This window comes from Harpia harpyja, unplaced genomic scaffold, assembly GCF_026419915.1.
Source record: "Harpia harpyja isolate bHarHar1 unplaced genomic scaffold, bHarHar1 primary haplotype scaffold_65, whole genome shotgun sequence".
Taxonomy (NCBI): domain Eukaryota; kingdom Metazoa; phylum Chordata; class Aves; order Accipitriformes; family Accipitridae; genus Harpia; species Harpia harpyja.
Genome location: NW_026293416.1, coordinates 10,546 through 38,230, shown reverse-complemented (window position 1 = coordinate 38,230; position 27,685 = coordinate 10,546). Strand labels below are relative to the sequence as shown.

General features: G+C 57.2%; 1 protein-coding gene and 2 long non-coding RNA genes across 3 annotated transcripts; 1 reads left to right on the top strand and 2 right to left on the bottom strand.

Moving 5' to 3' along the window:
* Positions 1-614: 614 nt before the first annotated feature.
* On the top strand, positions 615-16,417 carry LOC128138608 (myosin-6-like). The gene is made up of 38 exons (XM_052779807.1): positions 615-815; positions 2,294-2,437; positions 3,081-3,237; positions 3,406-3,433; positions 3,538-3,646; positions 3,754-3,846; positions 3,959-4,022; positions 4,136-4,234; positions 4,381-4,484; positions 5,799-5,937; positions 6,039-6,307; positions 6,733-6,903; positions 7,049-7,358; positions 7,465-7,538; positions 7,676-7,763; positions 7,847-7,964; positions 8,051-8,174; positions 8,315-8,451; positions 8,534-8,660; positions 8,757-8,885; positions 8,974-9,216; positions 9,452-9,628; positions 9,730-9,875; positions 9,957-10,047; positions 10,808-11,197; positions 11,287-11,413; positions 11,497-11,615; positions 12,052-12,248; positions 12,547-12,730; positions 12,806-12,971; positions 13,058-13,182; positions 13,265-13,573; positions 13,699-13,902; positions 14,117-14,242; positions 14,345-14,620; positions 14,995-15,090; positions 16,108-16,242; positions 16,328-16,417. Exons 1-38 carry the CDS (start codon positions 615-617, stop codon positions 16,346-16,348), a joined length of 5,817 nt encoding a protein of 1,938 aa, XP_052635767.1. The 3' UTR covers positions 16,349-16,417.
* LOC128138610 (uncharacterized) lies at positions 14,285-16,242 on the bottom strand. Its single transcript, XR_008234084.1, has 3 exons — positions 16,129-16,242; positions 14,988-15,065; positions 14,285-14,395 (listed from the first exon to the last, which is right to left on the bottom strand). It is a non-coding gene; the product is annotated as an uncharacterized LOC128138610 (long non-coding RNA).
* A 2,946-nt stretch (positions 16,418-19,363) lies between the features above and the next one.
* LOC128138615 (uncharacterized) lies at positions 19,364-22,637 on the bottom strand. Its single transcript, XR_008234087.1, has 3 exons — positions 22,295-22,637; positions 21,457-21,534; positions 19,364-20,620 (listed from the first exon to the last, which is right to left on the bottom strand). It is a non-coding gene; the product is annotated as an uncharacterized LOC128138615 (long non-coding RNA).
* Positions 22,638-27,685: the final 5,048 nt, after the last annotated feature.

Below are 27,685 nucleotides of genomic sequence, written 5' to 3'. Positions count from 1 at the left end.
GGATCTATGGGGCACCCAGGGGGGCTATGGGGCACACGGGGGGGGCTATGGGGCACAAAGGAGGTCTATGGGGCATGCAGGGGGCGGCTATGGGGCACAAAGGGGGTCTCTAAGGCATAAGGAACTATGGGGCACAGGGGGGATATGGGGCACAGGGATCTATGGGGCGCAGCCCCTCACCCTCCCCACGCCCCCCCCCAGCTCCCTCCAGCTTACTTGCCAGACCCACAGGTTGCAGGTGAGGACGGCGCCGTGGGGCAGCCGTGGTGCTGGGCGCTTCGGGGTGGGGGGGTCTGGGATAGGGGTGCATGCGTCGCTATGGGCTCGGCACATCGCTATGGGGTGGGGGGGTCTGTGTGTGGGGCTGGGGGTGGCTATAGGGGTCTGGGCATGGGGCCAGATGTCGCTATGGGGGTCAAGACATCGCTATAGGGGTCAGGGCATCGCTATAGGGGTCTCGGCATGGTGCCAGACATCGCTCTGGGGGTCTGGGCACGGCTATGGGGGGGTCTCCGCCCGGCGAGGGGAGTCGGGGCAGGGGGGGCTGGGCGCGGGGGCCGTCCCGCGGCTCTAGGGCCCCCCCCCCGTGACGCGGGGCCTCGCCGTGGGTCAGGATGGAGGAGGCGGCGACGGCGGCGCTGGGGGCGGCAGCCCCGTACCTGCGTCAGGGGGAGCGGGAGCGGCTGGCGGCGCAGACGCGGCCCTTCGACCCCCGCAGCGAGTGCTTCGTCCCCCACCCCCGGCAGGAGTTCGTCCGGGGACGGGTGGTGGGGCGGCAGGGGGGGGACGTCACCGTCCAGACCGAGCTGGGAGAGGTGGGAAGAGGAGGCGGGGCACAAGGGGTTAATGGGGAGGGGCGGGGTTGACGGGGAGTTGGGGGGCAAAGGGTTAATGGGGGGGGAGGGTTTGGGGGGGCGAGGGGGTGGACGGGGCAGCCAGGCCCATAGGGGACAACCTGGGGGGGGGGAAGAACCCATGGGGGGGACCTCCCAACCCACAGGGGGCGCCCTCCAACCCATGGGAGACGTCCATGATCCCCCCAAGACATGACGACACCTCCTAACCCATGGAAGACCCCCTCAACCCATTGAGAACCCCCAAACTCATGAAAGATCCCCCAAACCATCAGGACACTCCCCAACCCATGGGAGAACCCCCCCAACCCATGAAGACAACACCCATCCCATGGAGAACCCTCCAACCCATGGGAGACCCCCCAACTCATCAGGACACCCGCCACCCCATGGAAAACACCCCAACCCAATGAGAACCCCCAAACCCATGCAAGACACCCCCGACCCATGAGGACAACCCCCATCCCATGGAGAACCCCCCATTCCATTGAGAACCCCTAAACTCATGGAAGACCCCCCAACCCATCAGGATACCCCACAACCCATGAGGACACCCCCCCCACCCCATGGAAGACACCCCAACCCATCAGGACACCTCCCAACCTATGGAGAACCCCACAACCCATGGAGAACCCCACAACCCATTGAGAGCCCCCAAACTCATGAAAGACCCCCCAACCCATGAGGACAACCCCGCACCCACTGGACACCCCCCAACCCATGGAAGACCCCCCCCAACCCATGAAGACAACCCCCATTCCATGGACAACCTCCAAACTCATGGGAGACCCCCCAAGACATGAGGACACCCCCCAACCCATGAGGACAACACCCAGCCCATGGAGACCCCCAAACCCATTGAGAGCCCCCAAACTCATGAAAGACCCCCCAACCCATGAGGACAACCCCGCACCCACTGGAAACCCCCCAACCCATGGAAGACCTCCCCCAACCCATCAGGACACCCCACAACCCATCAAAACCCCCCAACCCATGGAAGACCCCCCCCAACCCATGAAGACAACCCCCATTCCATGGAGAACCTCCAAACTCATGGGAGACCCCACAAGGCATGAGGACACCCCCCAACCCATGAGGACAACACCCAGCCCATGGAGACCCCCAAACCCATTGAGAACCCCCAAACTCATGAAAGACCCCCCTACCCATGAGGACACCCCCCAACCCATGGAGAACCCCCCAAACCATGGAAGACCCCCCCAACCCCTGAGGACAACCCCCATCCCATGGAGAACCCCCAAACTCATGGAAGACCCCCCAAGCCATGGGACACCCCCAACCCATGAGGACAACCCCGCACCCACTGGACACCCTCCAACCCATGGGACACCACCCCCACCCCCAGAGCGTCCCCCAACCTATGGGGCGCCCCCCAACCCCCCCGCTGTGGGGGTGTGTCCGTGTGTGTCCCCCCGCAGACCGTGACGGTGAAGGAGGCCGACGTCCACCAGCAGAACCCCCCCAAGTTCGACAAGATCGAGGACATGGCCATGCTGACCTTCCTCCACGAGCCCGCCGTCCTCTACAACCTCAAGGAGCGCTACGCCGCCTGGATGATCTACGTGAGCCTTCCCACAAGCCCCTGGGGCACCTGGGAACGGGGCGGGGCTTTCTCCAGAGCCTATGGCCTGGATGGAACCTGGTGACCCCTCCCTAAAGCTCTTGGGGGACCTAGAACTGGATGGTCCTTCCGGAGAGTCGATGGGTCACCTAGAACCTGGTGTGGCTGCCCCGTGGACTTTGGGCCACCTAGAACCTGGTGGCCCTTCTCCAGATGCCCGTGGGCCACCCAGAGCCAAGATGTCCCAACCCTGGACCCAAGGTGTCCAATCCCAAGACCCCATGGGCCACTCAGAGCCAAGATGTCCCATCCCTGGACCCCTCAAGCCACCCAGACCCACGATGTCCCAACCCAAGACCCCAAGGGCCACCCAAAGCCAACATGTCCCATCCCTGGACCCAAGATGACCCAACCCAAGACACCTTGGGCCACCCAGAGCCAACATGTCCCAACCCAAGACCCCAAGGGCCACCCAAAACCAAGATGTCCCATCCCTGCACCCAAGATGTCCCAACCCCAGACCCCTCGGGCCACCCAGACCCAGGGTGTCCCATCACCACCCCCCCTCGCGCCACCCAGACCCGGGGCGTCCCCTCCTGGTGGGGTGGCACCCGGTGGCCCTGACCCACCCGCCCCTTCTCCAGACCTACTCGGGGCTCTTCTGCGTGACGGTCAACCCCTACAAGTGGTTGCCCGTCTACAACGCCGAGGTGGTGGCCGCCTACCGGGGCAAGAAACGGAGTGAAGCTCCGCCCCACATCTTCTCCATCTCCGACAACGCCTACCAGAACATGCTGACGGGTAGGGACCTCCCGCCGGGACCCCAAACTAGAAGACCCCACCCCAAAAAAGGGGTCCCGACCTAGACCTGCTCCTCCCCCGAGAGGCTGCAGAACCTCCGCCCCAAGGCCCCACACATCTCCCCCGACTTCGTCCCACCTCACTCCTCCTCCTCCTTTCTCCCGGCAGACCGAGAGAACCAGTCCATCCTCATCACGTAAGGCCCCGCCCCCCCCACCCAAGGCCCCGCCCCATAGCGGTGGGGTGGGACGGAGAAGCCACCGCGATGTTCTCCAACATCTCCCCGTCGCCCCCCCCCAGCGGAGAATCCGGGGCGGGGAAGACGGTCAACACCAAGAGGGTCATCCAATACTTCGCCAGCATCGCCGCCATCGGCGACCGCAAGAAGGGGGCGGCCAATAGCAGCAAGGTGGGTCCTCGGGCCACGCCCCCAACCCCCGGCGGGGAGCTTCCCCCAACGGTGTCCACGCCCGGCCCCACCCCCATTGTCCGTGTGTCCCGCCCCCCCGTCACCAGGGCACCCTGGAGGACCAGATCATCCAGGCCAACCCCGCCCTGGAGGCCTTCGGCAACGCCAAGACCGTCCGCAACGACAACTCGTCCCGATTCGTGAGTGGGGCGGGGTCCACGGGGCGGGGTCTACGACAGGGCAGGGTCTATGATGGGGCGGGACTCGCTGGCGGAAGGTGGCCGCCTCCATCTCGCACCGCTGCTCTCCCAGGGCAAGTTCATCCGGATCCATTTCGGGGCCACCGGGAAGTTGGCGTCGGCCGACATCGAGACCTGTGAGTGGGTCGAGGAGGACGTCCGGTTGGCCGTCGTCCGTCCGGTTGGCCGTCGTCCGTCCATCCGTCTCCTCCTCCCAGCCCCGCCCACCTCCTCTCCATCCCCGCCCCAGACCTCCTGGAGAAGTCCCGCGTCATCTTCCAGCTGAAGGCTGAGAGGAACTACCACATCTTCTACCAGATCCTCTCCAACAAGAAGCCGGAGCTGCTGGGTGAGTCGGGCGGAGGGTCGGCGCCGCGCTCGGCGTCGGGTCTTCTCCTTCCTCCTCTCCTCCGCTCGTCCGCTCGTCCTCGGGGCGACCGAGGACAATTTGGAAACGCTCGTTTTTGGTCTCCGTCCTCGGCCACCGCGGAGCAGAGATGCTTCTCATCACCAACAACCCCTACGACTACAGCTACGTCTCCCAAGGAGAGGTGACCGTGGCCTCCATCGACGACTCGGAAGAGCTGTTGGCAACCGACGTAAGCGGTGGGGCGGGCAGGTGGACATCCCGCGGCCGAGGAGAAGGCGAAGGGCCGGGTGGAGAGTTGAGGCGGCGGAAGGCGGGTGGGTGGAGGAGAGGAGGAAGGGAGGGGTGGGAAGGGGGGAAGGGAGGGGAGGAGGTGGGTGAGGGACAGAAGGTAGGACGTGGGGGGGGTGGGGGGGTGGAGGTGGAGGTGGATGGGCGAGTCCTTGGGTGGGCGAGTCCTCGGGTGGATGGAGGAGCCCATGGGTAGATGAGTCCATGGCTGGATGGATGGAGAAGTCCTAAGATGGATGAAGAAGTCCTAAGATGGATGGATGGGTGAGTCTGTGGATAGATGGATGGAGGAGTCCTCAGAAGGATGGATGAAGGAGTCTATGGATGGACGGATGGAGGAGTCCGTAGAAGGATGCATAGATGGATGGATGAGTCCATGGATGGACAGAAGTATCGATGGATAGAGGAGTTCATGGATGGATGGATGGAGGAGTCCTAAGATGGATGGATGGATGGAGGAGTCTGTGGATGGATGGATGGAGAAGTCCTTTGATGCATGGAGGAGTCCTCAGAAGGATGGATGAAGGAGTCCATGGATGGACAGATGGAGGAGTTCGTGGATGGATGGAGGAGTCCTTAGAAGGATGCATAGATGGATGGGTGAGTCCATGGATGGACAGATGTATCCATGGATGGATGGAGGAGTTCGTGGATGGATGGGTGGATGGAGAAGTCCTCTGATGCATGGAGGAGTCCTCAGAAGGATGGATGGAGGAGTGCATGGATGGACAGATGTATCCACGGGTGGAGGGAGGAGTCCGTGGATAGATGAGTCCATGGATGGATGGATGGAGAAGTCCTAAGATGGATGGATGGGTGAGTCTGTGGATAGATGGATGGAGGAGTCCATGGATGGATGGATGGAGGAGTCCGTGGATGGATGGATGGATGGATGGATGGATGGATGGAGAAGTCCTTTGATGCATGGAGTTGTCCTCAGAATGATAGATGGATGGATGGATGGAGGAGTCCGTGGATGGATGGATGGAGGAGTCCTCGGAAGGATGGATGGATGGATGGAGGAGTCCATGGATGGACAGATGTATCCACGGGTGGAGGGAGGAGTCCGTGGGTAGGTGAGTCCATGGATGGATGGATGTGTCCACGGATGAGTCCTTCAAGTGGACGGCTGGACCGGCCGATGAGCAGGAAGACGGGAAGGACGCACAGACAGCGGCCAGCGGACGGACGTCCCCTGGGCTCGGCGGTGGGGGCGGCCGGGCCCTCCTCCGACCCCCCTCCACCCGCCCCGCAGAGCGCTTTCGACGTCCTGGGCTTCAGCGCCGAGGAGAAGGCCGGCGTCTACAAGCTGACGGGCGCCATCATGCACTTCGGCAACATGAAGTTCAAGCAGAAGCAACGGGAGGAGCAGGCGGAGCCGGACGGCACCGAAGGTGGGGCGGGGAGGACGCGCGGGTTTCGGGGTCCCCGGGCTTCCTCCCAGCCGGGGGCGAGGTGGGACCTGACCGCGCCTCGTCTTCTCCGTGCTCTGCAGACGCCGACAAGTCGGCCTACCTGATGGGGCTGAACTCGGCCGACCTCCTCAAGGGGTTGTGCCACCCTCGGGTGAAGGTGGGCAACGAGTACGTCACCAAGGGGCAGAACGTCCAGCAGGTGTACTACTCCATCGGGGCGTTGGCCAAGGCCGTCTACGAGAAGATGTTCAACTGGATGGTGACCAGGATCAACAACTCGCTGGAGACCAAGCAGCCGCGTCAGTACTTCATCGGCGTGCTGGACATCGCCGGCTTCGAGATCTTCGACGTGAGGCTTGAGGGGGCCGCGGGGGGGTTGGGTCGCTCTTCTTGGGGGTCGGCTTTTTCCGCTTGGGTGTTGAGGCGATCTCCTTAAGCTTCCTGTTGACCTCTGGTGGAAATTTGGCCTCTTGGGGCGTTGCGTTCACCCCGTTGGGGTTGATCCCATTGACCTCACTGGGAGTTCGGTTGACCCCATTGGGTGTTCAGTTGACCCTATTGGGTTTTGAGGTGACTCCATTGATCCCATTGGGCGTTCGGTTGACCCTGTTGGGTGTTGAGGTGACCCCATTGATCCCATTGGGCGTTCGGTTGACCACGTTGGGTGTTGTGTTGACCCCGTTGGGTGTTGAGTTGATCCCGTTGACCGCGTTGGGCGCTCAGTTCAGCCCATTGGGCGTTGCGTTGACCCCGTTGGGCGTCCCCTCCCTCCAGTTCAACAGCTTCGAGCAGCTCTGCATCAACTTCACCAACGAGAAGCTGCAGCAGTTCTTCAACCACCACATGTTCGTGCTGGAGCAGGAGGAGTACAAGAAGGAGGGGATCGAGTGGGAGTTCATCGACTTCGGCATGGACCTCCAGGCCTGCATCGACCTCATCGAGAAGGTACCGCCTCCCCCCGGGCCTCCTGGGGGCGGAGGGGGCTCCCGGAGAAGGATCCTTCCCGTCGGAGCTCGCCGGGGACCCCGACGGCGGCCGGCTGGGTGGCGCTCGGCGTCCTCCGTGGCCCACGAGGTCGTCTCCTCCCCAGCCCATGGGGATCATGTCCATCCTGGAGGAGGAGTGCATGTTCCCCAAGGCCTCGGACATGACCTTCAAGGCCAAGCTCTACGACAACCACCTGGGCAAGTCGGCCAACTTTGGGAAGCCGCGCAACGTCAAGGGGAAGCCGGAGGCCCACTTCTCGCTCGTCCACTACGCCGGCACGGTGGACTACAACATCCTGGGGTGGCTGGAGAAGAACAAGGACCCCCTCAACGAGACGGTGGTGGGGCTCTACCAGAAGTCGGCCCTCAAGCTCTTGGCCAACCTCTTCTCCAACTACGCCGGGGCGGACGCCGGTGGGTGGACGGGCGGTGGGGCGACGGAGAGACGGCTGGCTGCAGAAGACAGTCGCCCACGAGAGTCGCCTCCTGTCCTGCCTCACCCCACCCCTCTTTTCCCCAGGCGGTGACGGAGGGAAGGGGAAAGGAGCCAAGAAGAAAGGTTCCTCCTTCCAGACCGTCTCCGCCCTGCACCGGGTGAGGGCCCTACGTGGTGGACCGGCCGTGGGGCGGAGGGAGGACCACCCTCCCGCGGGGAGGACGGTCCCACCGCCCCCCCGGCTCCTCCCCTGCTGGCCCAGCAGTCAGCCTCTTCTCTCCTCCCTCCTCGCCAGGAGAACCTCAACAAGCTGATGGCCAACCTCAAGACCACCCACCCCCACTTCGTCCGCTGCATCATCCCTAATGAGCGGAAGGCGCCGGGTGAGAGAAAAGAAGGGCGGGGACGGGGACGGGGGTGCTGGGTGCGGCTCCTGGCTGACCCCGCCCGCCTACCCCCCCACCAGGCGTGATGGACAACCCCCTGGTGATGCACCAGCTCCGCTGCAACGGGGTGCTGGAGGGCATCCGCATCTGCCGCAAGGGCTTCCCCAACCGCATCCTCTACGGGGACTTCCGCCAGCGGTAGGCGTGCAGGAGGACATGCGGGGAGGGGGCGGACAACCCCGCCGGGGCTGATTCGGGGGCGTCCCGCCCTCTCCCGCCCCCAGGTACCGCATCCTGAACCCCGCGGCCATCCCCGAGGGGCAGTTCATCGACAGCCGCAAGGGTGCCGAGAAGCTCCTGGGCTCCATCGACATCGACCACAACCAGTACAAGTTCGGGCACACCAAGGTGGGGTCGCGCGGTCTCCCCGAGGGCTCGGGGACCTCGCGGTCCCACCGTCCCCGTGTCCACCCGGGCTCCCTCCATCCACTCCACCACCCACCCCACCCCCCCCGACCCGCAGCACTGACCTTCATCTCTCCTTGAAGGTCTTCTTCAAGGCCGGGCTGCTGGGGCTGCTGGAGGAGATGCGGGACGAGCGCCTCTCTCGCATCATCACCCGCATCCAGGCTCAGGCCCGGGGTCAGCTCATGCGCATCGAGTTCAAGAAGATCCTGGAGCGTCGGTGAGGGGGGGGCGGGGCTTTCTGCTCGGGGAGGGGCCTCCGGCGGGTCACCAGGTCCATGGCGTCTGTGTCCCCACCGTAGGGACGCGCTGCTGGTGATCCAGTGGAACGTCAGGGCCTTCATGGGGGTGAAGAACTGGCCATGGATGAAGCTCTACTTCAAGATCAAGCCCTTGCTGAAGAGCGCCGAGACGGAGAAGGAGATGCAGGTGGGAGGGGGTCCCGGGCCGGGCGGGTGGGGACAACCCACGGCCCGCGTTGGAGGGGATGGGACGTCGCTATTGGTCTCCTGGGCTCGGGCGCAGACCATGAAGGAGGAGTTTGGGCGGCTGAAGGAGGCCCTGGAGAAGTCGGAGGCCCGGCGGAAGGAGCTGGAGGAGAAGATGGTCTCGCTGCTGCAGGAGAAGAACGACCTTCAGCTCCAAGTGCAGGCCGTGAGTGAGGTCACCCCCCAAAACCACGTCGAGGGGGCGACCGCCGCCCCGCCGGGGCCGCCGCGCCTCACCCGCCGCCCCAACGCAGGAGCAGGACAACCTCAACGACGCCGAGGAGCGCTGCGACCAGCTGATCAAGAACAAGATCCAGCTGGAGGCCAAGGCGAAGGAGCTGACGGAGCGGCTGGAGGACGAGGAGGAGATGAACGCCGAGCTGACGGCCAAGAAGAGGAAGCTGGAGGACGAGTGCTCGGAGCTGAAGAAGGACATCGATGACCTGGAGCTGACTTTGGCCAAGGTGGAGAAGGAGAAACACGCCACCGAGAACAAGGTGAGGGCGGGGAGAGGCCTCGACCCCGACCTGAGGGGACTCGACTCAGCTCAGCCTGGTTGGTTGGGTTGGGAAGACCCAGAGCTGGTTGGGTTGGGCTACATCAACAAGACCCAAGGCTGGTTGGCTGCTCCTGCACTGAAGTGGCCTCATTGGCCAAGGCCAACAGCAACCTCCCCCAGGTCTACCCTACCTCTGGCACCAAGCTGGAGGCCCAATGTTGCTCCTCCTGCAGGTCAAGAACCTCACCGAGGAGATGGCCGGGCTGGACGAGACCATCGCCAAGCTGACGAAGGAGAAGAAGGCCCTGCAGGAAGCTCACCAGCAAACGCTGGATGACCTGCAGGTGGAGGAAGACAAGGTCAACACCTTGACGAAGGCCAAAGTCAAGCTGGAGCAGCAGGCGGACGACGTGAGTGTGGGCCGGTCCCACCACGGGCACTGCTGAGGAGCTTCCCGAGGCAGAGGTGAAGAAAACCGGAGCTTTCTCCCCATGTCTGTGTTTCCGCGCAGCTCGAAGGCTCCCTGGAGCAGGAGAAGAAGATCCGGATGGACCTGGAACGGGCCAAGAGGAAGCTGGAAGGCGACTTGAAGCTGACCCAGGAGAACATCATGGATCTGGAGAACGACAAGCAGCAGCTGGAGGAGAAGCTCAAGAAGTGAGGCTGGACCTCCCGCCCCAGTCCGAGCCCGTCGGGGGTGCAGGCGGGGCCCTCAGCGCTCTCCGCCTCCCTCTGCAGGAAAGAGTTTGAGATCCACCAGCAGAACAGCAAGATGGAGGACGAGCAGGCGCTGGTCCTGCAGCTCCAGAAGAAGCTGAAAGAGTTGCAGGTGAGAGATGTAGTCTCCGCCCAGTTGGGTTGGGCTGAAGACCCTGCAGCTGCTTGGGCTGGGTTGAAGAGTCTCCAAGCTGTTGGGTTGACCTGAGTTGCGTTGAAGAGTCTCCAGCTGGTTGGGCTGGGTTGAAGAGTCTCCCACTTGTTGGGTTGACTTGATTTGGGTTGAAGAGTCTCCAGCTGTTGGGTTGAGCTGCATTGACTTGAAGAGGATCCAGCTGGTTGGGCTGACTTGAGAGGAAGAGTCTCCAGTTGGTTGGGTTGAAGAGTCTCCAGCCTGTTGGGTTGACTTGAGTTGGGATGCAGTCTCCAGCTGGTTGGGTTGAAGAGACTCCAGCTGCTTGGGCTGGGTTGAAGAGTCTCCAACTTGTTGGGTTGACTTGATTTGGGTTGAAGAGTCTCCAGCCGGTTGGGTTGAAGAGTCTCCAGTTGGTTGGGTTGGGTTGGGTTGAAGAGTCTCCAACATGTTGGGTTGACTTGAGTTGGGTTGAAGAGTATCCAGCTGTTGGGTTGATCTGCATTGACTTGAAGAGGATCAAGCTGGTTGGGTTGAAGAGTCTCCAGCTGGTTGGGTTGACGTGGGTTGAGTTGAAGAGTCTCCAGCTGGTTGGGTTGAGTTGAAGAGGGTCCAGCTGTTTGGGTTGAAGAGTCTCCAGCCGGTTGGGTTGAAGAGTCTCCAGCCGGCTGGGTTGAGGCGAGCGGATGAGTTGGGCGGAGTCGAGCCTGACGATGGTGTCCCTGTCCCCGGAGCACAGGCGCGGATCGAGGAGCTGGAGGAGGAGCTGGAGGCGGAGCGGACGGGCAGGGCCAAGGTGGAGAAGCTGCGCTCGGACCTGTCGCGGGAGCTGGAGGAGATCAGCGAGCGGCTGGAGGAGGCGGGCGGCGCCACCTCGGTGCAGATCGAGCTCAACAAGAAGCGGGAGGCGGAGTTCCAGAAGATGCGGCGGGACCTGGAGGAGGCCACGCTGCAGCACGAGGCCACGGCCGCCGCGCTGCGCAAGAAGCACGCCGACAGCGTGGCCGAGCTCAGCGAGCAGATCGACAACCTGCAGCGCGTCAAGCAGAAGCTGGAGAAGGAGAAGAGCGAGCTCAAGCTGGAGCTGGACGACCTCGGCTCCAACATGGAGCAGCTGATCAAGGCCAAGGTAGGAGGCGGCCGAGGCGGACGTCTCATCTCCACCGTGGCCCTCAGCTTCCTGCTTCATCCCCCCGCTCCGTCCTTTGCTCCTCCAAGGTGGGCATGGAGAAGGTCTCCCGCACCATGGAGGACCAGGCGGCCGAGCACCGGGCCAAGCTGGAGGAGACCCAGCGAGCCCTCAACGACACCAGCACCCAACGGGCCAAGCTCCAGACCGAGAACGGTGGGAGCCCTGACCCACGGCACCCCCCGCCCCACATCTTCAGCCCCCCGCCCTGCCCCTAAAGACCTCCCGTACCTCGGCAGGAGAGCTGTCCCGCCAGCTGGAGGAGAAGGAGGCCCTCATCTCGCAGCTCACCAGGGGCAAGCAGTCCTACACCCAGCAGATGGAGGACCTGAAGAGGCAGCTGGAGGAGGAGATGAAGGTGAGGTTCGGGGGGGGCCGAGAGCAGGGGGTCTCCAGGAGGGCCCCAGGACGAGGTCTCCTTCTCCTTCCCAGCGGTAGCACCCAAAAGGAGTCACGTTCAGGCGTGGGTGGTTCCATCCCAGGGCGGTTGAGTTGGGTGGCGTTGGTCTAACGGCGGACGGGTCAAGCCGAGCGGGTCAGCTGGGAGGCGGTTGGGTTGGTCTGCAGGCAGTCGGGTGGCATCGGAGAGGGTGAAGTCAAACCGGGCTGGCCTAAAGACGGTTGGGCGGGTCTAGAGAGGCTGAGGTTGGGTTGGATTGGTCCCGAGGAGATTGGGTTAGGGTCAACAGAAGGCTGGGGAGATGAAGATCAGCTCTTAGTGGCCTGGAGAACCCCAAGAGGGCTGCAGTTGACGTGGACCCAGGGGTCCCACCTTCTCCTCGCGCCCCGCCCAGGCCAAGAACGCGCTGGCCCACGCCCTCCAGTCGGCCCGGCACGACTGCGACCTGCTGCGGGAGCAGTACGAGGAGGAGACGGAGGCCAAGGCCGAGCTCCAGCGCTCGCTCTCCAAGGCCAACTCCGAGGTGGCGCAGTGGCGGACCAAGTACGAGACGGACGCCATCCAGCGCACCGAGGAGCTGGAGGAGGCCAAGTGAGTCATCTCCCCACGGGTGCTGAGGCTCTCCCGTGGGCGGCGGGACCCGCTTGGTCTTGCCGGCCGTCACCGCCCCTCTTCCCTCAAGCGGCCACCACCCGGGACGTTGGGCTGCTTCACGCTTGGTACATCTAGAGCCCGATCTGGGGCCTCCAAACCCGTTTCGAGTCACCTAGACCGTCCGCGAGCCTCACGAGTCCTACCGCCGCCTTCCTCTCAAACGTCTTCGCTTTGCGGGCGACCGACCGGCCGGGCCGGCGGGGTCACGCGTGGGTTTCTCGCCTGCGCCCGGTAGGAAGAAGCTGGCCCAGCGGCTGCAGGAGGCCGAGGAGGCGGTGGAGGCGGTCAACGCCAAGTGCTCCTCCCTGGAGAAGACCAAGCACCGGCTGCAGAACGAGATCGAAGACCTCGTGGCGGACCTGGAGCGGTCGACGGCGGCGGCCGCCGCCCTGGACAAGAAGCAGAGGAACTTCGACAAGGTTGGGGGCGCGCGGCGGTGGGACGGCAGGAGATGGGGCCGCGTGGACGCAGGGTGACCGCTGCCTGGGCCCCAGGTCTTGTCCGAGTGGAAGCAGAAGTTGGAGGAGTCGCAGACGGAGCTGGAGGCGTCGCAGAAGGAGGCCAGGTCCCTCAGCACCGAGCTCTTCAGGCTGAAGAACGCCTACGAGGAGTCGCTGGAGCAGCTGGAGACATTCAAGAGGGAGAACAAGAACCTCCAAGGTGAGACCGCGGGGCGTCCGTCCCCCCGCCCGCCCTGCTCTTCCCCGCCGCCTTCCCCGTGACCCGGCGGGCTCTCCCCCGCGCAGAGGAGATCTCGGACCTGACGGAGCAGCTGGGCGCCAGCCACAAGACCGTCCACGAGCTGGAGAAGGTGCGGAAGCAGCTGGACGCCGAGAAGCTGGAGCTTCAAGCCGCGCTGGAGGAGGCCGAGGTGAGCCGAGGCGCGTCCCCACGCCTCCCTGTCTTCTCCCGGTCTCCTCCGGGGTCCTCGACGTCCTCTCCGTGCCCCCCAGGCCTCTCTGGAGCACGAGGAGGGCAAGATCTTGAGGGCCCAGCTGGAGTTCAACCAGGCGAAGGCGGACTACGAGCGCAAGCTGGCCGAGAAGGACGAGGAGACGGAGCAGGCCAAGCGCAACCACCTGCGGGCGGTGGACTCGCTGCAGACCTCGCTGGACGCCGAGACCCGGAGCCGCAACGAGGCCCTGAGGCTGAAGAAGAAGATGGAGGGCGACCTCAACGAGATGGAGCTCCAGCTCGGCCACGCCAACCGCCTGGCCGCCGAGGCCCAGAAGCAAGTCAAGACCTTGCAGGGCTACCTCAAGGTACCCGTCGGACGGCCGTCCCTCGAGGAGGCGAGGCGTCGCCGTTCCCACCGCCCCGCGGCGGCGGCCCCCCCCTTCCCCACCCTCCCCGCTCACCGCCTTCCCCTCCCCGCGCCGCCCGGCAGGACACGCAGCTGCAGTTGGACGAGGCGGCGCGGGTCACCGAGGACCTGAAGGAGAACGTCGCCATCGTGGAGCGGAGGAACAACCTCCTGCAGTCGGAGCTGGAGGAGCTGCGGGCGGCGGTGGAGCAGAGCGAGAGGGCCCGCAAGTTGGCCGAGCAGGAGCTGATCGAGGCCGGCGAGAGGGTCCAGCTCCTCCACTCGCAGGTGAGACCTCCCGCAGCTCCGAGGAGACAGGTCGCCTCCGTCCGGGGACGCTCCCACCCTGGAGAAACCGGGGGCGCGGGCGGCTTCTGGGTCGGGGCGCCGAGAGCTCCGGGCGAAGCCTGCGGAGACGGGGGGCTCGAAGGCCCGCGGGGCCGAAGCGGGACGGGGCGGCAGCCCCACGGCCGCCTCCCGAGAGCCGCTCCGCCGTCTCCAGAACACCAGCCTCATCAACCAGAAGAAGAAGATGGAGGGCGACGTCTCCCAGCTGCAGGCGGAGGTGGAAGAGGCCGTCCAGGAGTGCCGGAACGCCGAGGAGAAGGCCAAGAAGGCCATCACCGACGTGAGTGCCGCGGGGGGACCCGCGCCTCGGACGCCTTCCGGCCCGGGGGGACGGAGAAGGCGCCCGGGGCCTCCTTCTGCCACGGCTTCTCTCCTCGGGCAGGCGGCCATGATGGCCGAGGAGCTGAAGAAGGAGCAGGACACCAGCGCCCACCTGGAGCGCATGAAGAAGAACACGGAGCAGACCATCAAGGACCTGCAGCTGCGGTTGGACGAGGCCGAGCAGTTGGCCCTCAAGGGGGGCAAGAAGCAGCTGCAGAAGCTGGAGGCCCGCGTCAGGGAGCTGGAGAACGAGCTGGAGGCCGAGCAGAAGCGCAACGCCGAGAGCGTCAAGGGCCTCCGCAAGTCCGAGCGGCGCGTCAAGGAGCTCAGCTACCAGGTGGGGCGCCTGGGGTGGCCCGGAAGGTCGCCCGCTGGCTCCGGCGACCTACGGCCGACACCGTAGCGTGACCTAGAACGCGGTTGACCCGGTGGCCATGAGCCCCCCAGGCCACCTCCCGCCCTCCCAGCATCCCCAGGGTCTTTGCGTGGCCCAGAACCTCACGTGGGACCTCGGCAGGGCCAAGAAGCCACCTTCACCCTGGGGGTCAACCCCACCTTCTGCCCCATAGCTGAGGCGACCCACAGATCTCGAGGGGTTCCGCTCCACCCCCCCCAGAACATCGTTAATCGTCTCCTGACCCTAATTGCTCTCGTGGTGCCCCAGAGCACGGATGGGTCCGGGTCCTGACCCACACGTGTCTCACCTGGCAGACGGAGGAGGACCGCAAGAACCTGGTCCGGCTGCAGGACCTGGTGGACAAGCTCCAGCTGAAGGTCAAGGCCTACAAGCGGCAGGCGGAGGAGGCGGTGAGCGCTGGGGGGCAGCCGTGGGGCCACGCCCTAGGATGGAATGGGGTGGGGCTGGGGCACAGGAGAGGGTGTGGGGAGTTCCAAGGGACCTGGACATGGCGTGGTCAAGGGGTGGGGAGGGTGGGTCAAGGGAGAGATGGCGGGTGGGACGGAGGGATGATGGTGGGATGGGTGAAGGTTGGAGGGATGGATGGAAGGTGGGACAGATGGTTGGTTGGATGGGTGGAAGGTTGGTTGGATGGATGGTTGAGTGGACGGTTGAATGACGGGATGGAAGGATCCAACCCGGGTTGCTTGGGTGGACGGAAGGCGGGATGGCTGGCCGGTTGAGTGGCTGGAACGTGGGACAAGTGGCTAGAAGGTTGAGTACCTGGCTGGTTGGATGGTTGATTGGATGAGGAGATGGTTGGCTGGATGGTTGGGTGGATGGATGGATGGTGGGATGATTGGTTGGAAGAGGAGATGGTTGGGTGGATGGATGTATGGTTGGATGGATGGATGGAAGGTTGATTAGATGGATGGTTGGATGGTTGAGTGGCTGGAAGGTGGGACAACTGGCTAGAAGGTTGGATGGATGGATGGATGGGTGGAAGGTTGAGTAGATGGCTGGTTGGATGGTTGATTGGATGAGGAGATGGTTGGTTGGGTGGATGGGTGGATGGTTCGGTGGATGGCTGGTTGGATGGATGACTGGATGGAAGGTGGAAAACCTGGCTAGAAGGTTAGATGGATGGTTGGGTGGATGGATGGATGGGTGGAAGTTTGAGTAGCTGGCTGGTTGGGTGGTTGATTGGATGAGGAGATGGTTGGGTGGATGCAGGTGGGTTGGATGGCTGGAAGGTGGGATGCTTGGCTGGATGGTGGGACAGAGGGAACACTAAGCAGCGCAGACAGATGGACAGCTGGACAGCCGGTAGGACAGCTGGACGGGTGGCAGGTGGGACAGACGGACGGATGGATGGGGGGCAGCCCCACTGACGCCCCCCCCACCCTCTCCGCCCCCCCCGCCCCCAGGAGGAACAGGCCAACACCAACCTGGCCAAGTTCCGCAAGGCGCAGCACGAGCTGGACGAGGCGGAGGAGCGCGCCGACATCGCCGAGTCCCAGGTCAACAAGCTGCGGGCCAAGAGCCGCGACATCGGCGCCAAGGTGGGACCTTCCCCCCGCCCCACGGCTGCCCCACGGCCGCCCCCTTGCCCCATGCTCATGGTCCTTTCTTCTCTTTCTCCACCAGAAGGGCCTCAACGAGGAGTGAAGCTCTGGCCCTCCAACCGGCCCCCCGGGCCCCTAACTGCCCCACACCCCCCCCTCCCGGCCCCCCAACCTCAGTGTGCCAATAAAAAGCATCAAGCAGCAGCGGTTTGTGTGGGGCTGCGTTTGGGGGGGGGGGCAAGGGTTGCCCTACGGCGTGACGCCAACGGTCCCACGGTGCGGCATCCACAAGGTGGATGGAGCTGACACAAGATGGCTGATCGCCGTGCAACACAGCATGCCCCATGGTGCAACATGACGTGACCCACAGCCTCGACCTGCCCCATGGCGCATCTCAACCTCAACCTGCCCCATGGCGCAACACAACCATGACCTGCCCCACGGCGCATCTCAACCACCACCTGCCCACCCCGATCCCACGGGGGGGCAGCAGTTGTGACCCACACGTGTGGGGCAGAGTTTGGGCATCCCCCTCTGGGACCTACTGGCTCCCAAGGATGCGGCTTCTCCCGCTGCAGGTGCCCATGTCTGCCCCACGCCGTCCTGTCCTCCACGTCCCACCATCTCCTGAAGGTCCCACCATCTCCCCGTGTCCTACCATCCCTCCATGTCCCACCATCTCCCCACATCCCACCGTCTCCTGAACGTCCCACCATCCCTCCAAAGGGGTCCAGGAGGGATGGACATTCTTTAAAAAGGAAATCTTAGTGGCTCAGGACCAGGCTATTCCCATGTGCCGCAAGTCGAACCGCCGAGGAAAACGACCGGCCTGGCTGAACGGGGAGCTTTTGCTAGGACTCAAGAAAAAAAGGAGAGTTTATCATCTCCGGAGGAAAGGGCGGGCAACTCGGGAGGAGTACGGGGATCTTGTTAGGTCATGCAGAGAGGAAATTAGAAAGGCAAAAGCTCAGCTAGAACTCAATCTGGCCACTATTGTAAGGGACAACAAAAAATGTTTTTACAAATATGCTAACAGTAAAAAGAATCCCAAGGAGAATATTTATCCTTTAATGGATACAGAAGGGAACGTAGCCACCAGAGATGAGGAAGAGGCCGAGGTGCTTAATGCCTTCTTTGCCTCAGTCTTTAATAGGGAGTCCAGTCATCCTCAGGGTACTCCACCCCCTGAGCTGGAAGGTAAGGATGAAGAGCAGAACATCCCACCCCTTAATCCAGGAGGAATTCGTTAGGGACCTGCTACGCCGTCTGGACACTCACAAATCTATGGGACCTGATGGGATCCATCTGAGAGTACTGGGGGAACTGGCAGAGGTCCTTGCCAAGCCGCTCTCCGTCATCTATCGGTGATCCTGGTCACCAGGGGAGGTCCCAGAGGACTGGAGGTTTGCCGATGTGACACCCATTTACAAGAAGGGTCGGAGGGAGGATCCGGGGAACTACGGGCCTGTCAGCCTGACCTCGGTACTGGGGAAGATTATGGAGCGGTTTGTCTTGAGAGTGCTCACATGGCAAGACCGGGATAAAAGGGGGATCAGGCCCAGCCAGCGTGGGTTTACAAAAGGCAGGTCCTGCTTGACCAACCCGATCTCCTTCCATGACCAGGTGACCCGCCTAGTGGATGAGGGAAAGGCTGTGGATGTTGTCTACCTGGACTTCCGCAAGGCCTTGGACACTGTCTCTCATGGCATACTCCTTGAGAAACCGGCGTCTCGTGGCTTGGACAAGTGTCCTCTTCGCTGGGTGAAAAACGGGCTGGATGGCCGAGCCCAGAGGGTCGTGGTGAAGAGAGTTAAATCTGGTTGGCGAACGGTCACAAGCGGCGTTCCCCAGGGCTCGGTGTTGGGGCCGGTTCTGTTTAATATCTTTATTGATGATTTGGATGAGGGGATCGAGCGCTCCCTCAGCAAGTTTGGCGACGACACCAAGTTGGGAGGGAAGGTCGATCTGCTGGAGGGTGGGAAGGCTCTACAGAGGGATCTGGACAGGCTGGATCGATGGGCTGAGGCCAATTGTACGAGGTTCAACAAGGCCAAGTGCCGGGTCCTGCACTTCGGTCACAACAACCCAATGCAGAGCTACAGGCTTGGGGAAGAGTGGCTGGAAAGCTGCCCGGCAGAAGAAGACCTGGGGGTGCTGGTCAACAACCACCTGAATATGAGCCAGCAGTGTGCCCAGGTGGCCACGAAGGCCAACGGCATCCTGGCTAGCATCAGAAATAGTGTGGCCAGCAGGAGCGGGGAGGTGGTTGTCCCCTGTACTGGGCACTGGTGAGGTGACACCTCGAGTCCTGGGTTCAGTTTTGGGCCCCTCACTACGGGAAAGACGTTGAGGTGCTGGAGCGTGTCCGGAGAAGGGCAACCGAGGTGGTGAGGGGTCTGGAGAACAAGGAGAAGGGTCTAGAGAACTTCCGAGGAGCGGCTGAGGGAACCGGGGTGGTTTAGTCTGGAGAAGAGGAGGCTGAGGGGAGACCTCATCGCTCTCTACAACGACCTGAAAGGAGGGTGTAGCGAGGTGGGTGCTGGTCTCTGCTCTCAAGTAACTAGGGACAGGAGGAGAGGAAACGGCCTCAAGTTGCGGCAGGGAGATTTGGGTGAGATATTCGGAAAAAATTCTTTATTGAGAGGGTTGTCAGATGTTGGACCAGGCTGCCCAGGGAAGTGGTGGAGTCACCATCCCCGGAGGTGTTCAAAAAACCTGTAGACGTGGCACTTTGGGACATGATCTAGTGGGCATGGTGGTGTTGGGTTGATGGTTGGAGTTAATGATCTTAGAGGTCCTTTCTAAATGTAATGATTTGATTCGATGTGATTCGATTCTATTCTAGGGAGCAGAACAGACATGTAGCAAGAAAGGAAAAAAGGAAGGGAGGGAGAACAAAGGGAGAGAGAGACACAAGGACCGGAAGAAGGACAAAGGGATGGAAGAGACAAAAAGTAGTGATGGGCTGCAGGACAGAGATGGAGGAATTAAAAAAAAAAAAGACACAGGGAACATGACGGAATGAGAGCGAGAAAAAAAGGGACTGACCAGGACAGCACTGGAGGAAAAAACAGCTGTGATAGTGAAAGAGATATGGAGGAAGAGAGAAAGGAGAGAAGGGGCAGCTAGCTGGACAGGGGGATACAGTTAGAAAGGATGGAAGAGAGAATGGGACAGAGAGAGAAAGAAAAGATAGCAAGAGGAAGCAGGGCAGAGGGACAGCAATAGAAGAAAAAAGGGACAGGGATCTGGACAGATGGAGAAAAAAGCAGGAGGGACAGATACAACATGATACAATGGGACAGAAAGTAAGACAGAGTGACAGACGAGAATAATGACGAGAGAGAGAGAGACTGAGAAGCACAGGAGGTTGGAGAAAGAGTCGTATTAGGAACCCTGCAGGGAGACAGAAGACATGAATAAAAAGAGTAGGGAGCACCACAAAGGGTCAGAGAAAGAGAACAGCAGGAAGGAGAACTGGGACAGTGAGATACAGAATGAAAAAACCCCAGATGTTATACACATATTATCCAGTGACCAAGCCCATTTCAGAGTTACACAGCGCCTCAGCCCCTTTGAGAAAAGTTACACATTGACCGAGCCCATTTCGGCGATGCACAGAACCCGAGCAAATTTCGGCGACGCACAGAACCCGAGCAAATTTCAAAGCTACACAGTTACCGAGCCCGTTTCACAGTTACGCAGCTACAGAGCCAATTTCAAAGCCGTGCAATTACTAGAGCCAGTAATGCGCACCCTTTCTATTAACCCATCTGCAGCTACATTTACCTCTAGGTATCTACAACTCTCCCTCGGATGCCTAATTCTAACGGACGCTTTCACTTACTTATAACAGCTAAGTTTACCTACGGGCACTAAACGCGCACACTTCGCTCTGCAGTTGCCTTTGCGATCGCCATTAGTACTGTGATTCTCACGGGGAGACCTAATTACCTGTCTTTTTTTCATTTTATTTTTATTGTTTCATTTGGTCCATTACTGACTCCAAGCACGTTCAGCTACGTCAGTATTTACAGTCCAATTCTACAATGTACTTTTACTACGATGTATAGAAAATAGTTACGGCCTCATTGGTCAAATATTTGCCACTACTACATTTATTCCCCTTTTAATCATTATTTTTACAAATACATTTAAACTCCAAAAATTTAGCATTACCTTAAGAAGAAGCGCCACTATTTAGTGCCTGTGATTCTCTACAGAGTGGTCTTTTCCACATTCCTCGCTCCCATTACGTCTATCGCTTCACGTTCAGAAGTTCTCCTCCCCGAGGTGACATTACCTCCACGATCCCTGTTCCCAAGCAGAAAATGAGCGAGCTCCGCTCTTCTTGACAGACTGCCGACTTCCGCACCTAGGCACAAAAATAAAAATTGAAAAATATCATTACATCACAAACTACAAAGACCACCCAAAGATTTTACAAACCCACCACGGAAAAATACAGTTACACCCATGCACTCCACAACCCTGGCCTCCTCAATGCTGGCCATCTAGTCCAACTCCCCACACCCTTCGCCTGCAAAATCCTCAACTGTCTTCCAAAGATCATCCACTGAACAACATATTTCCCTGCGCTGACCAGCAATTGCCACTTTCCAGGGGAGCGCTCCACGGGAATGCTGTTCCCGGGAGCCTTGAAAAAAATCGCCCTGCCTGCGAAAATACCGGCCCGAGCCCAATCCCCGTCCGAACATTGGCGATGAACATCGCCTCACGGAGCAGCTGGGACCAGGGAAAAAAAAACCCGGTTGGGGGAAAAAAAAAAAACAAACCAAAAACCTACTCATCCACCCGCTAGGGTTTTTTTTATTCTAATTTTTTTTTTCTAATTCCCTGAAAAATATCTCAACTCTACATCCAACCTGAAAGGAAAAAACATAAAAAGGCTAAACCACATAACCCTACAAGGTTACGCAGATTCACAACACACCACTCAGATCACATGCACGCCAGCCCTCGCTCTCAACTCATCCATCCTACCACCCACGGGCCTCGAGGGGCCGTCACCCCGTGTCTGCGGGACCGGGGGCCTCAAAAATTGCCCCTCCTGTGAAAGCCCCAGCCCGAGCCCAACTTCTTTCCAAACTCCCCACAAACTACCCTTCCGTTACACCAATGTTTCAACACACACCATCATCTCCACCATCTGTGCATTTTCAACCCGCTACTTAGATTTCACGGTGCTACATGTCACGGTCCAACGCCCATAGCAGCCACGTCACCTAAACGCAAGGTTCCTTCAACCGCCTCGTGCCCCGTGATCACCTGCAAAAACAACACACAAAACTGTTGAATAGACACTTCATCCTTGACCAAAAAAATCCTCCAGCGCTCCCCTCGCCTGCTTCCCACCTCTTCCAAAAATAACACATCCTCACAGTCAGTATCCTCCATGGCACTTGAAAAACCAGATCGTCACAAACACAGAGCTGTCCCAAAGTTACCGATCGCTCCGAGGCCTGTCACGCTGCTAGTCAGACCGCAAGGCCTTGACCATTTCTAGAGGTTTGCCACAAATTGTCCGCATAAACAATACGAACACCATTGCCCGGGTACTGCCTTACCCTATGCTACTTCACGATCCAATTGCAATCCACTCAAATCCTCGCGTGAAAAGAACCCAAAGTCGTTTAGCCCTCTCTGCAATGCCATACAATACACACGCAAACATAGAGCCATGCAATTCACATGCAAATATAATGCCGTACAAGGCAGTACTCTTATCTCAGTCAAGGCAAAACAACTCGGAGCACTGCCGTACCAGACAAAACACAAGACAGGACCAATGCAGGAGACTCTCAGACTGCAGTCAATACAAGTACAGAGCGGTAGAACACAAACCAATATAGAGCAAACCAATGTGAGACAGCCTCACGTGACAGCCAATACAAGTACAGACCAAAACAACGCAGCACAAAACCAAATACAGACCAATAAAATGCAAAACAACGCAAAGCGCAGCAAAGCAAGGCAATCTCGTAGAGCCACCAGCCGCATCTTCCCTCCGACTCCCTCACAGACCCACCTTCTCGCAGCGCTCCGCTCCCCTCCTCCGTCGCTCTGTGGCATGCATCTTGTCCCTCCACGTCTCAAAAAAAACATATTGAACAAGTCACCTGGATACAGAGCAAGAGCTTAACAATTCCAGAAGTCTCGATTCCATCTAGGAATACCATCTGGAGTCCAACTACAGCCTGCCATAAAGGAAAAAAAAAAAATGGCCAAACCTTAAGCCCATCACATGCAAGCCTTAACACCTTAGAGATTCAAATCTGCTTCACTACCCCTCAACAGCCCCTGCCACACGGCTCCAATCGTCTCCACAAAACGCTATCGACGTGGCCGTCCACACAGCTGTAAAAGGAACTACGCCTTAAGCCTTATTGTTTCTAAGACTATTCGTACCAGACGTATAACTAATGATTAGAGATTGCTTTAGATGTGATTAATAGAATGCAGGTGCTTATAAAACAATATGCATAAGCTGCTTATTTGTCTCATGTGTCTCCCCCTCCATGGCTGGCTTGAAACCCAGTCAAGCTGAATCAACAGAAGAAGGATCATACATCTCAGACCTAAGACATGGGAGTAAGCGATTAACTTTAGAACAAGATAAATTAATAGAATAGCCTGAGTGATTTTCAGAAATTCAAAGGTGATCTTTGATGTGTAAGAAGATAAGTGATTGTGGTGACCCAAGACCTTCTGCCTACGACCACTAACTTCAGAAGAACCGGGACACGAGAACTGATAAGATGATGAATGATAACGACATGGGAACAGAGATCAACTGGAAAATTACAAAGACTTTGGACTGGGACAATGGGTGGTAAAAAGCTATATAAGATTGGGAAATTTTTGGAAGGTTGCCATTCACTGCGGTGGTGGCCCAACTCTGAGTTGCTAATAAAGCAAACCTAGAGAAACCCACGTTCGTAAATTCTTTAACAGAATTGGCGACCCAGATGGGACTCTAGGACACAAGAGAGAAAGAGAGCAACTGGATATTTCTCTGGGCAAACCCGTCACCAACGCTCAATTGCTGGCAGAAAATAATCAGGTGAGTTCACCTAAAAGACTTGGGCATGGGTAATTCCAGACAAAATTATCCTGGGAAACTCTTGTGTTTAAACTTGCAAAAAATATTAAGAAAGATGGGGTCAGCACCCAGCGTTGAAAGGGGGACACCCCTTGCTGGGGTTTTAGAAAATTGGAAAAAGATATCCTTGGCACAGACATTGCAAAAAAGGAAATTGATAGTATTGTGCCAAGAGGAATAGCCATTTCTGACAAGAAATGGAGGAGGGCCAATGGATGCGTTGCCTCCTAAGGGAACATTCAAACCCCATAAGCAGAAGTTTTTGAGAATGATTTTGGAAGACTCCGGAAGTCAAGATATTGATTATTAGCATATTTGGTATAATTGAGCACAACAAAGGAGGAAAACTCCCTTGTTGAAAATGAGGAAAAGTTTACTTCCCTCGGCTCCTAAGGCTGAGGAAACTGAGCTTTTCTCAAAAAGTGCTGGCATGTATCCAATGCGTTTGGATTACATCCCAAACCCGAGAGCAGGACCGGGTGCACCTGAAGTTCCTGCAGTAACTGCAATAATGAGGCACGAACCTTGGAAGCAAGGTGATTTAGTAGCCTGGCAGTTGAAAACGCCTCTGCTGCGTGATGATGCTGAAAAGTGTGCTCAATTGTTATCGGGAATTGTCACTGATTATACCCCCAATTGGAATGATATGAGGACTCTGATGCGAGAATTATTTCAGGCAGAGGAAAGAGAAAAGATTTTTCAAAAGGACAGAGAAATTGCTCAGAGGCCAGGGGTTAAATCCTTGGCCTGAACAAGATCCACAATGGAATCTTACAACCACAGAAGGAGCTAGGGCTCATCAAACTGCCATTCAACAATTAATAGAGGCAGTTCGCCAAGCTGGTGAGAGAGTAACTAATTGGACAAAGGTTTTAGAATTTAGTCAGAGACCTGATGAACATCCGAGTGATTACTGGGGACGATTGAAGGCAACTTTATTGAAATACGGGGGGCATGACCCGTGACAATTTCCAGGAGCCTTTAGCTATCCGTGTTTTTGTAGATCAATCTGCTCCAGACATAAGTAAATATTTTAAGAAACATATGCCAGGCTGGCAGGGTGAGACATTAGGTAAAATTCTAAGTACTGCTGCCTTTGTTTTTGATGGAAGAGCTGAAGAAAGACAAAAACAGGAAGAAGAGAACTTAAAAATCAAAAGAAAGCGAGAGCGGAAAGAGAAGGAGAGAGAAATTGGGCTGTTAGCTGCAGCAATTATTCAGAATTTTAACTCACGAATGAGAGGTTGGGGATTTTCTAAGGGGAGGTTTAGGGGAAGAGGGGGGCAAAATAGTTACCCCTATTTGCCAACATGCTAACTCTTTAGAGTGTTTTTATTGTGGAAATTTAGGACATACGCAAAGAGAGTGCCCACCGAGACCTGTTGCAACCCAAGGAGAACTTCCACCTGCCTGACCCCCACGACCTCATTCGCAGTAAAGAATGGTATTCCTCTTCTCTGGAAACTAAAAGAGCAATGGAACCTGTCGGAATCCAGGTAGATGAGCGCGGTCAGATTTCTGCAAAGGTAAACGGTATTCTTGTTACTTTCCCAGTAGATACAGGAGTGACATTGTCTTTGGTAAATTTTTAAGTCCCCCAGATGTCAAATGAAACTGTGATAAGATGGGGGGTGGTAAGGGAAGAGATAAAATATTTGTCTACTCCTCTGCCAGTAGTTTTGAATGGAAAATTAGTCTGGGGAAGATTTGTAATTTCTCCAGACTCTCCCATTTCCCTTCTGGGACGAGACCTTTTGCAGGAATTTGGCACGTTTCTCTCTTTGGCGCCTACAGGGATCCAATTAATCATAATGGCTTCTGAAGCAATCCAACTTAAAGAACAAAAACAGCGATTCAAAAACACCACCCCAATTAGTTGGAGTTCCCAGAGAACTTTGGAGTACATCAGGAGATGAAGTAGGATTATTGAAATCTGCTGAACCAGTTGTGATAAAAACAAAAGGAGGGACGACTCCTTCAATTCGGCAATATCCAGTTATAAATGAAGCCATTCCCAGCATTGAAAAACAAATTGTGCATTTCTTGGAAAAGGGGATTTTGAGAGAATGCTGTAGTCCCTATAATACCCCAATTTTGCCAGTGAGTAAACATAGGACAGATAAGGATGGAGATCCCGAATATAGATTTGCTCAAGATTTACGAGCAGTGAATGAGCATGTAATTGCTCCACACCCTGTGGTGCCGGATCCTAGTCTGATTTTAACCCACATTCCAGTCTGGGCGCAGTATTTCACAGTGCTTGACCTTACCAGAGCTTTCTTTAGTATTCCAATTGCTGAAGAAAGCCAACCAATTTTTGCCTCTACTTGGCAAGGGAAACAACTTACTTGGACCAGGCTACCACAAGGTTTTACCAGCTCACCAACGATTTTTTCTCAGATTCTGAAGAATGATTTACAAGATTTAGTTTTTCCAAGCAAATCTGTCCTGGTGCAACATGTTGATGATTTGTTATTGGCAAGTAAAACTGAGAATGATTGTATTCGAGATACTGAGTATCTGTGTATCCAACTTGTTAAAAAGGGACACCGTGCATCTCCATCTAAATTGCAGTTTTGCAAACAGCAAGTAAAATATTGGGGATTTATATTAAAGCCCGGAGTACGGGAAGTAGACCCTGAAAGAGTCCAAGCGATTCAAGAAATACCGAGACCAGTGACAAAAAAACAGTTGAGAGGATTTTTAGGACAGGTAGGATTTTGCTGTCCTTGGATCCCGGGATTCAGTGAAATAGATAAACTTCTGCATGAAGCAACTCGAAATGAGGAAATAGAACCGATCGCTTGGGGCACTGAGAGGGAGAAAGCCTTTCGTACTTTAAAGGCTGCACTCTTATCTGCCTCAGCATTAGGGCTTCCTAATTCTTCAAACCCTTTTAAATTATATTGTGATGAAGCAAAAGGGGTTGCAAAGGGAGTGTTAGTACAAACTTTGGGACCACATGAGAGACCTGCTGCTTATTTTTCTTCTACACTGGATCCAGTGACTAAAGGAACTCCTTTTTGTATCAGAGCAATAGCAGCTGCAGCTGAAATGCTTGAGAAAACCAGAACAATTGTTTTAGGTCATCCGCTAACTGTTTGTGTACCCCAGGAGGTAGAAATTTTGTTAAAGCAATATGCGGAGAAAGCTTTGTCTCTGCAACAGGCACATAGATATGAAATAATTCTTTTATTGGCTGATAATTTGCAACTGGAAAGGTGCAACACTTTAAACCCTGCAACCTTAATGCCTTTACCCTCTGATGGAGAAAGATAACCCCAATTGTGTTTATCTTGTAAGTGAAACCAGCAAGCTGCGAGATGACCTGAGAGATCAACCTTTAGATAACCCTGATTTGAACCTCTTCACGGACGGCTCATCTTACTACGAAGAAGGTCGAAGATGTACCTGTTTCGCAGTCACCACAGAAACACAGGTACTGCTGGCTGGACCTTTGCCTGCACTTTTAAGTGCTCAAGGAGCAGAAACAGTTGCTCTTACTGAAGCTGCTAAATATGCAATAGGAGTCAGAGTTAACATTTATACAGACTCTAAATATGCCTTTGGTGTATGCCATGCTACGGGGACTTTGTGGAAGGAAAGGGGTTTTCTGACTTCAGCGGGAAAAACTGTTGCCCACGGACAACAGATCAAAGACCTTTTAGAGGCGATCCAACTGCCCTCTGAAATATCTGTGATCTATATAAAGGCACACACTCAGAGACAAGACATGATCGCAAAGGGAAATTCTCTAGCTGACCAAGCTGCTAGAGCAGCAGCACGACAGATTGTGTCCGTTATGTCTCTGTTACAACATGAAATAACGTCCAATAACGTGAATAAGCTGTATGAAGACCTCCCTGAAGAAGAAAAACAACAATGGACTCGGTTGGGAGCCCAGCGGCGAGAAGGGCAGTGGATTCTGAATAACAAACCTCTCCTTCCAAAAAGGTATTTACTACCGATAACGCGGTGGCACCACGAGAGGACCCATGGGGGACCGGAGAGCCTCGCGCTCCGAATCCAGAGACTTTGGGCAGCCCCGGGAATTTATGCAGCAGCGAAAAGAATTTGTGAAGGATGTAAGCTTTGCAGACAATATGCCTCAGTGCGAATTAAACCTCCCAGTGGGAAAAGACCTCCAGCCACCTTTCCTTTTCAAAAACTCCAAATTGATTATGCAGATATGCCAAAACCAATGGGGTACTCTTACGTGTTAGTGATTGTTGATCAGTTATCAGGATGGGTGGAAGCTTTTCCGACTAGGAAAAATGATTCAAAGGCAGCGGTAAAAGCCTTATTGAAAGAAATCAT

Excerpts from the sequence above, each read along its gene's own strand:
- LOC128138608 (XM_052779807.1), top strand. The coding sequence starts at position 615 with ATGGAGGAGGCGGCGACGGCGGCGCTGGGGGCGGCAGCCCCGTACCTG. Across the intron at positions 2,438-3,080 it reads ACGCCGCCTGGATGATCTAC|ACCTACTCGGGGCTCTTCTG; the intron begins GTGAGCCTTCCC and ends CCCCTTCTCCAG. Across the intron at positions 8,452-8,533 it reads AAGAAGATCCTGGAGCGTCG|GGACGCGCTGCTGGTGATCC; the intron begins GTGAGGGGGGGG and ends TCCCCACCGTAG.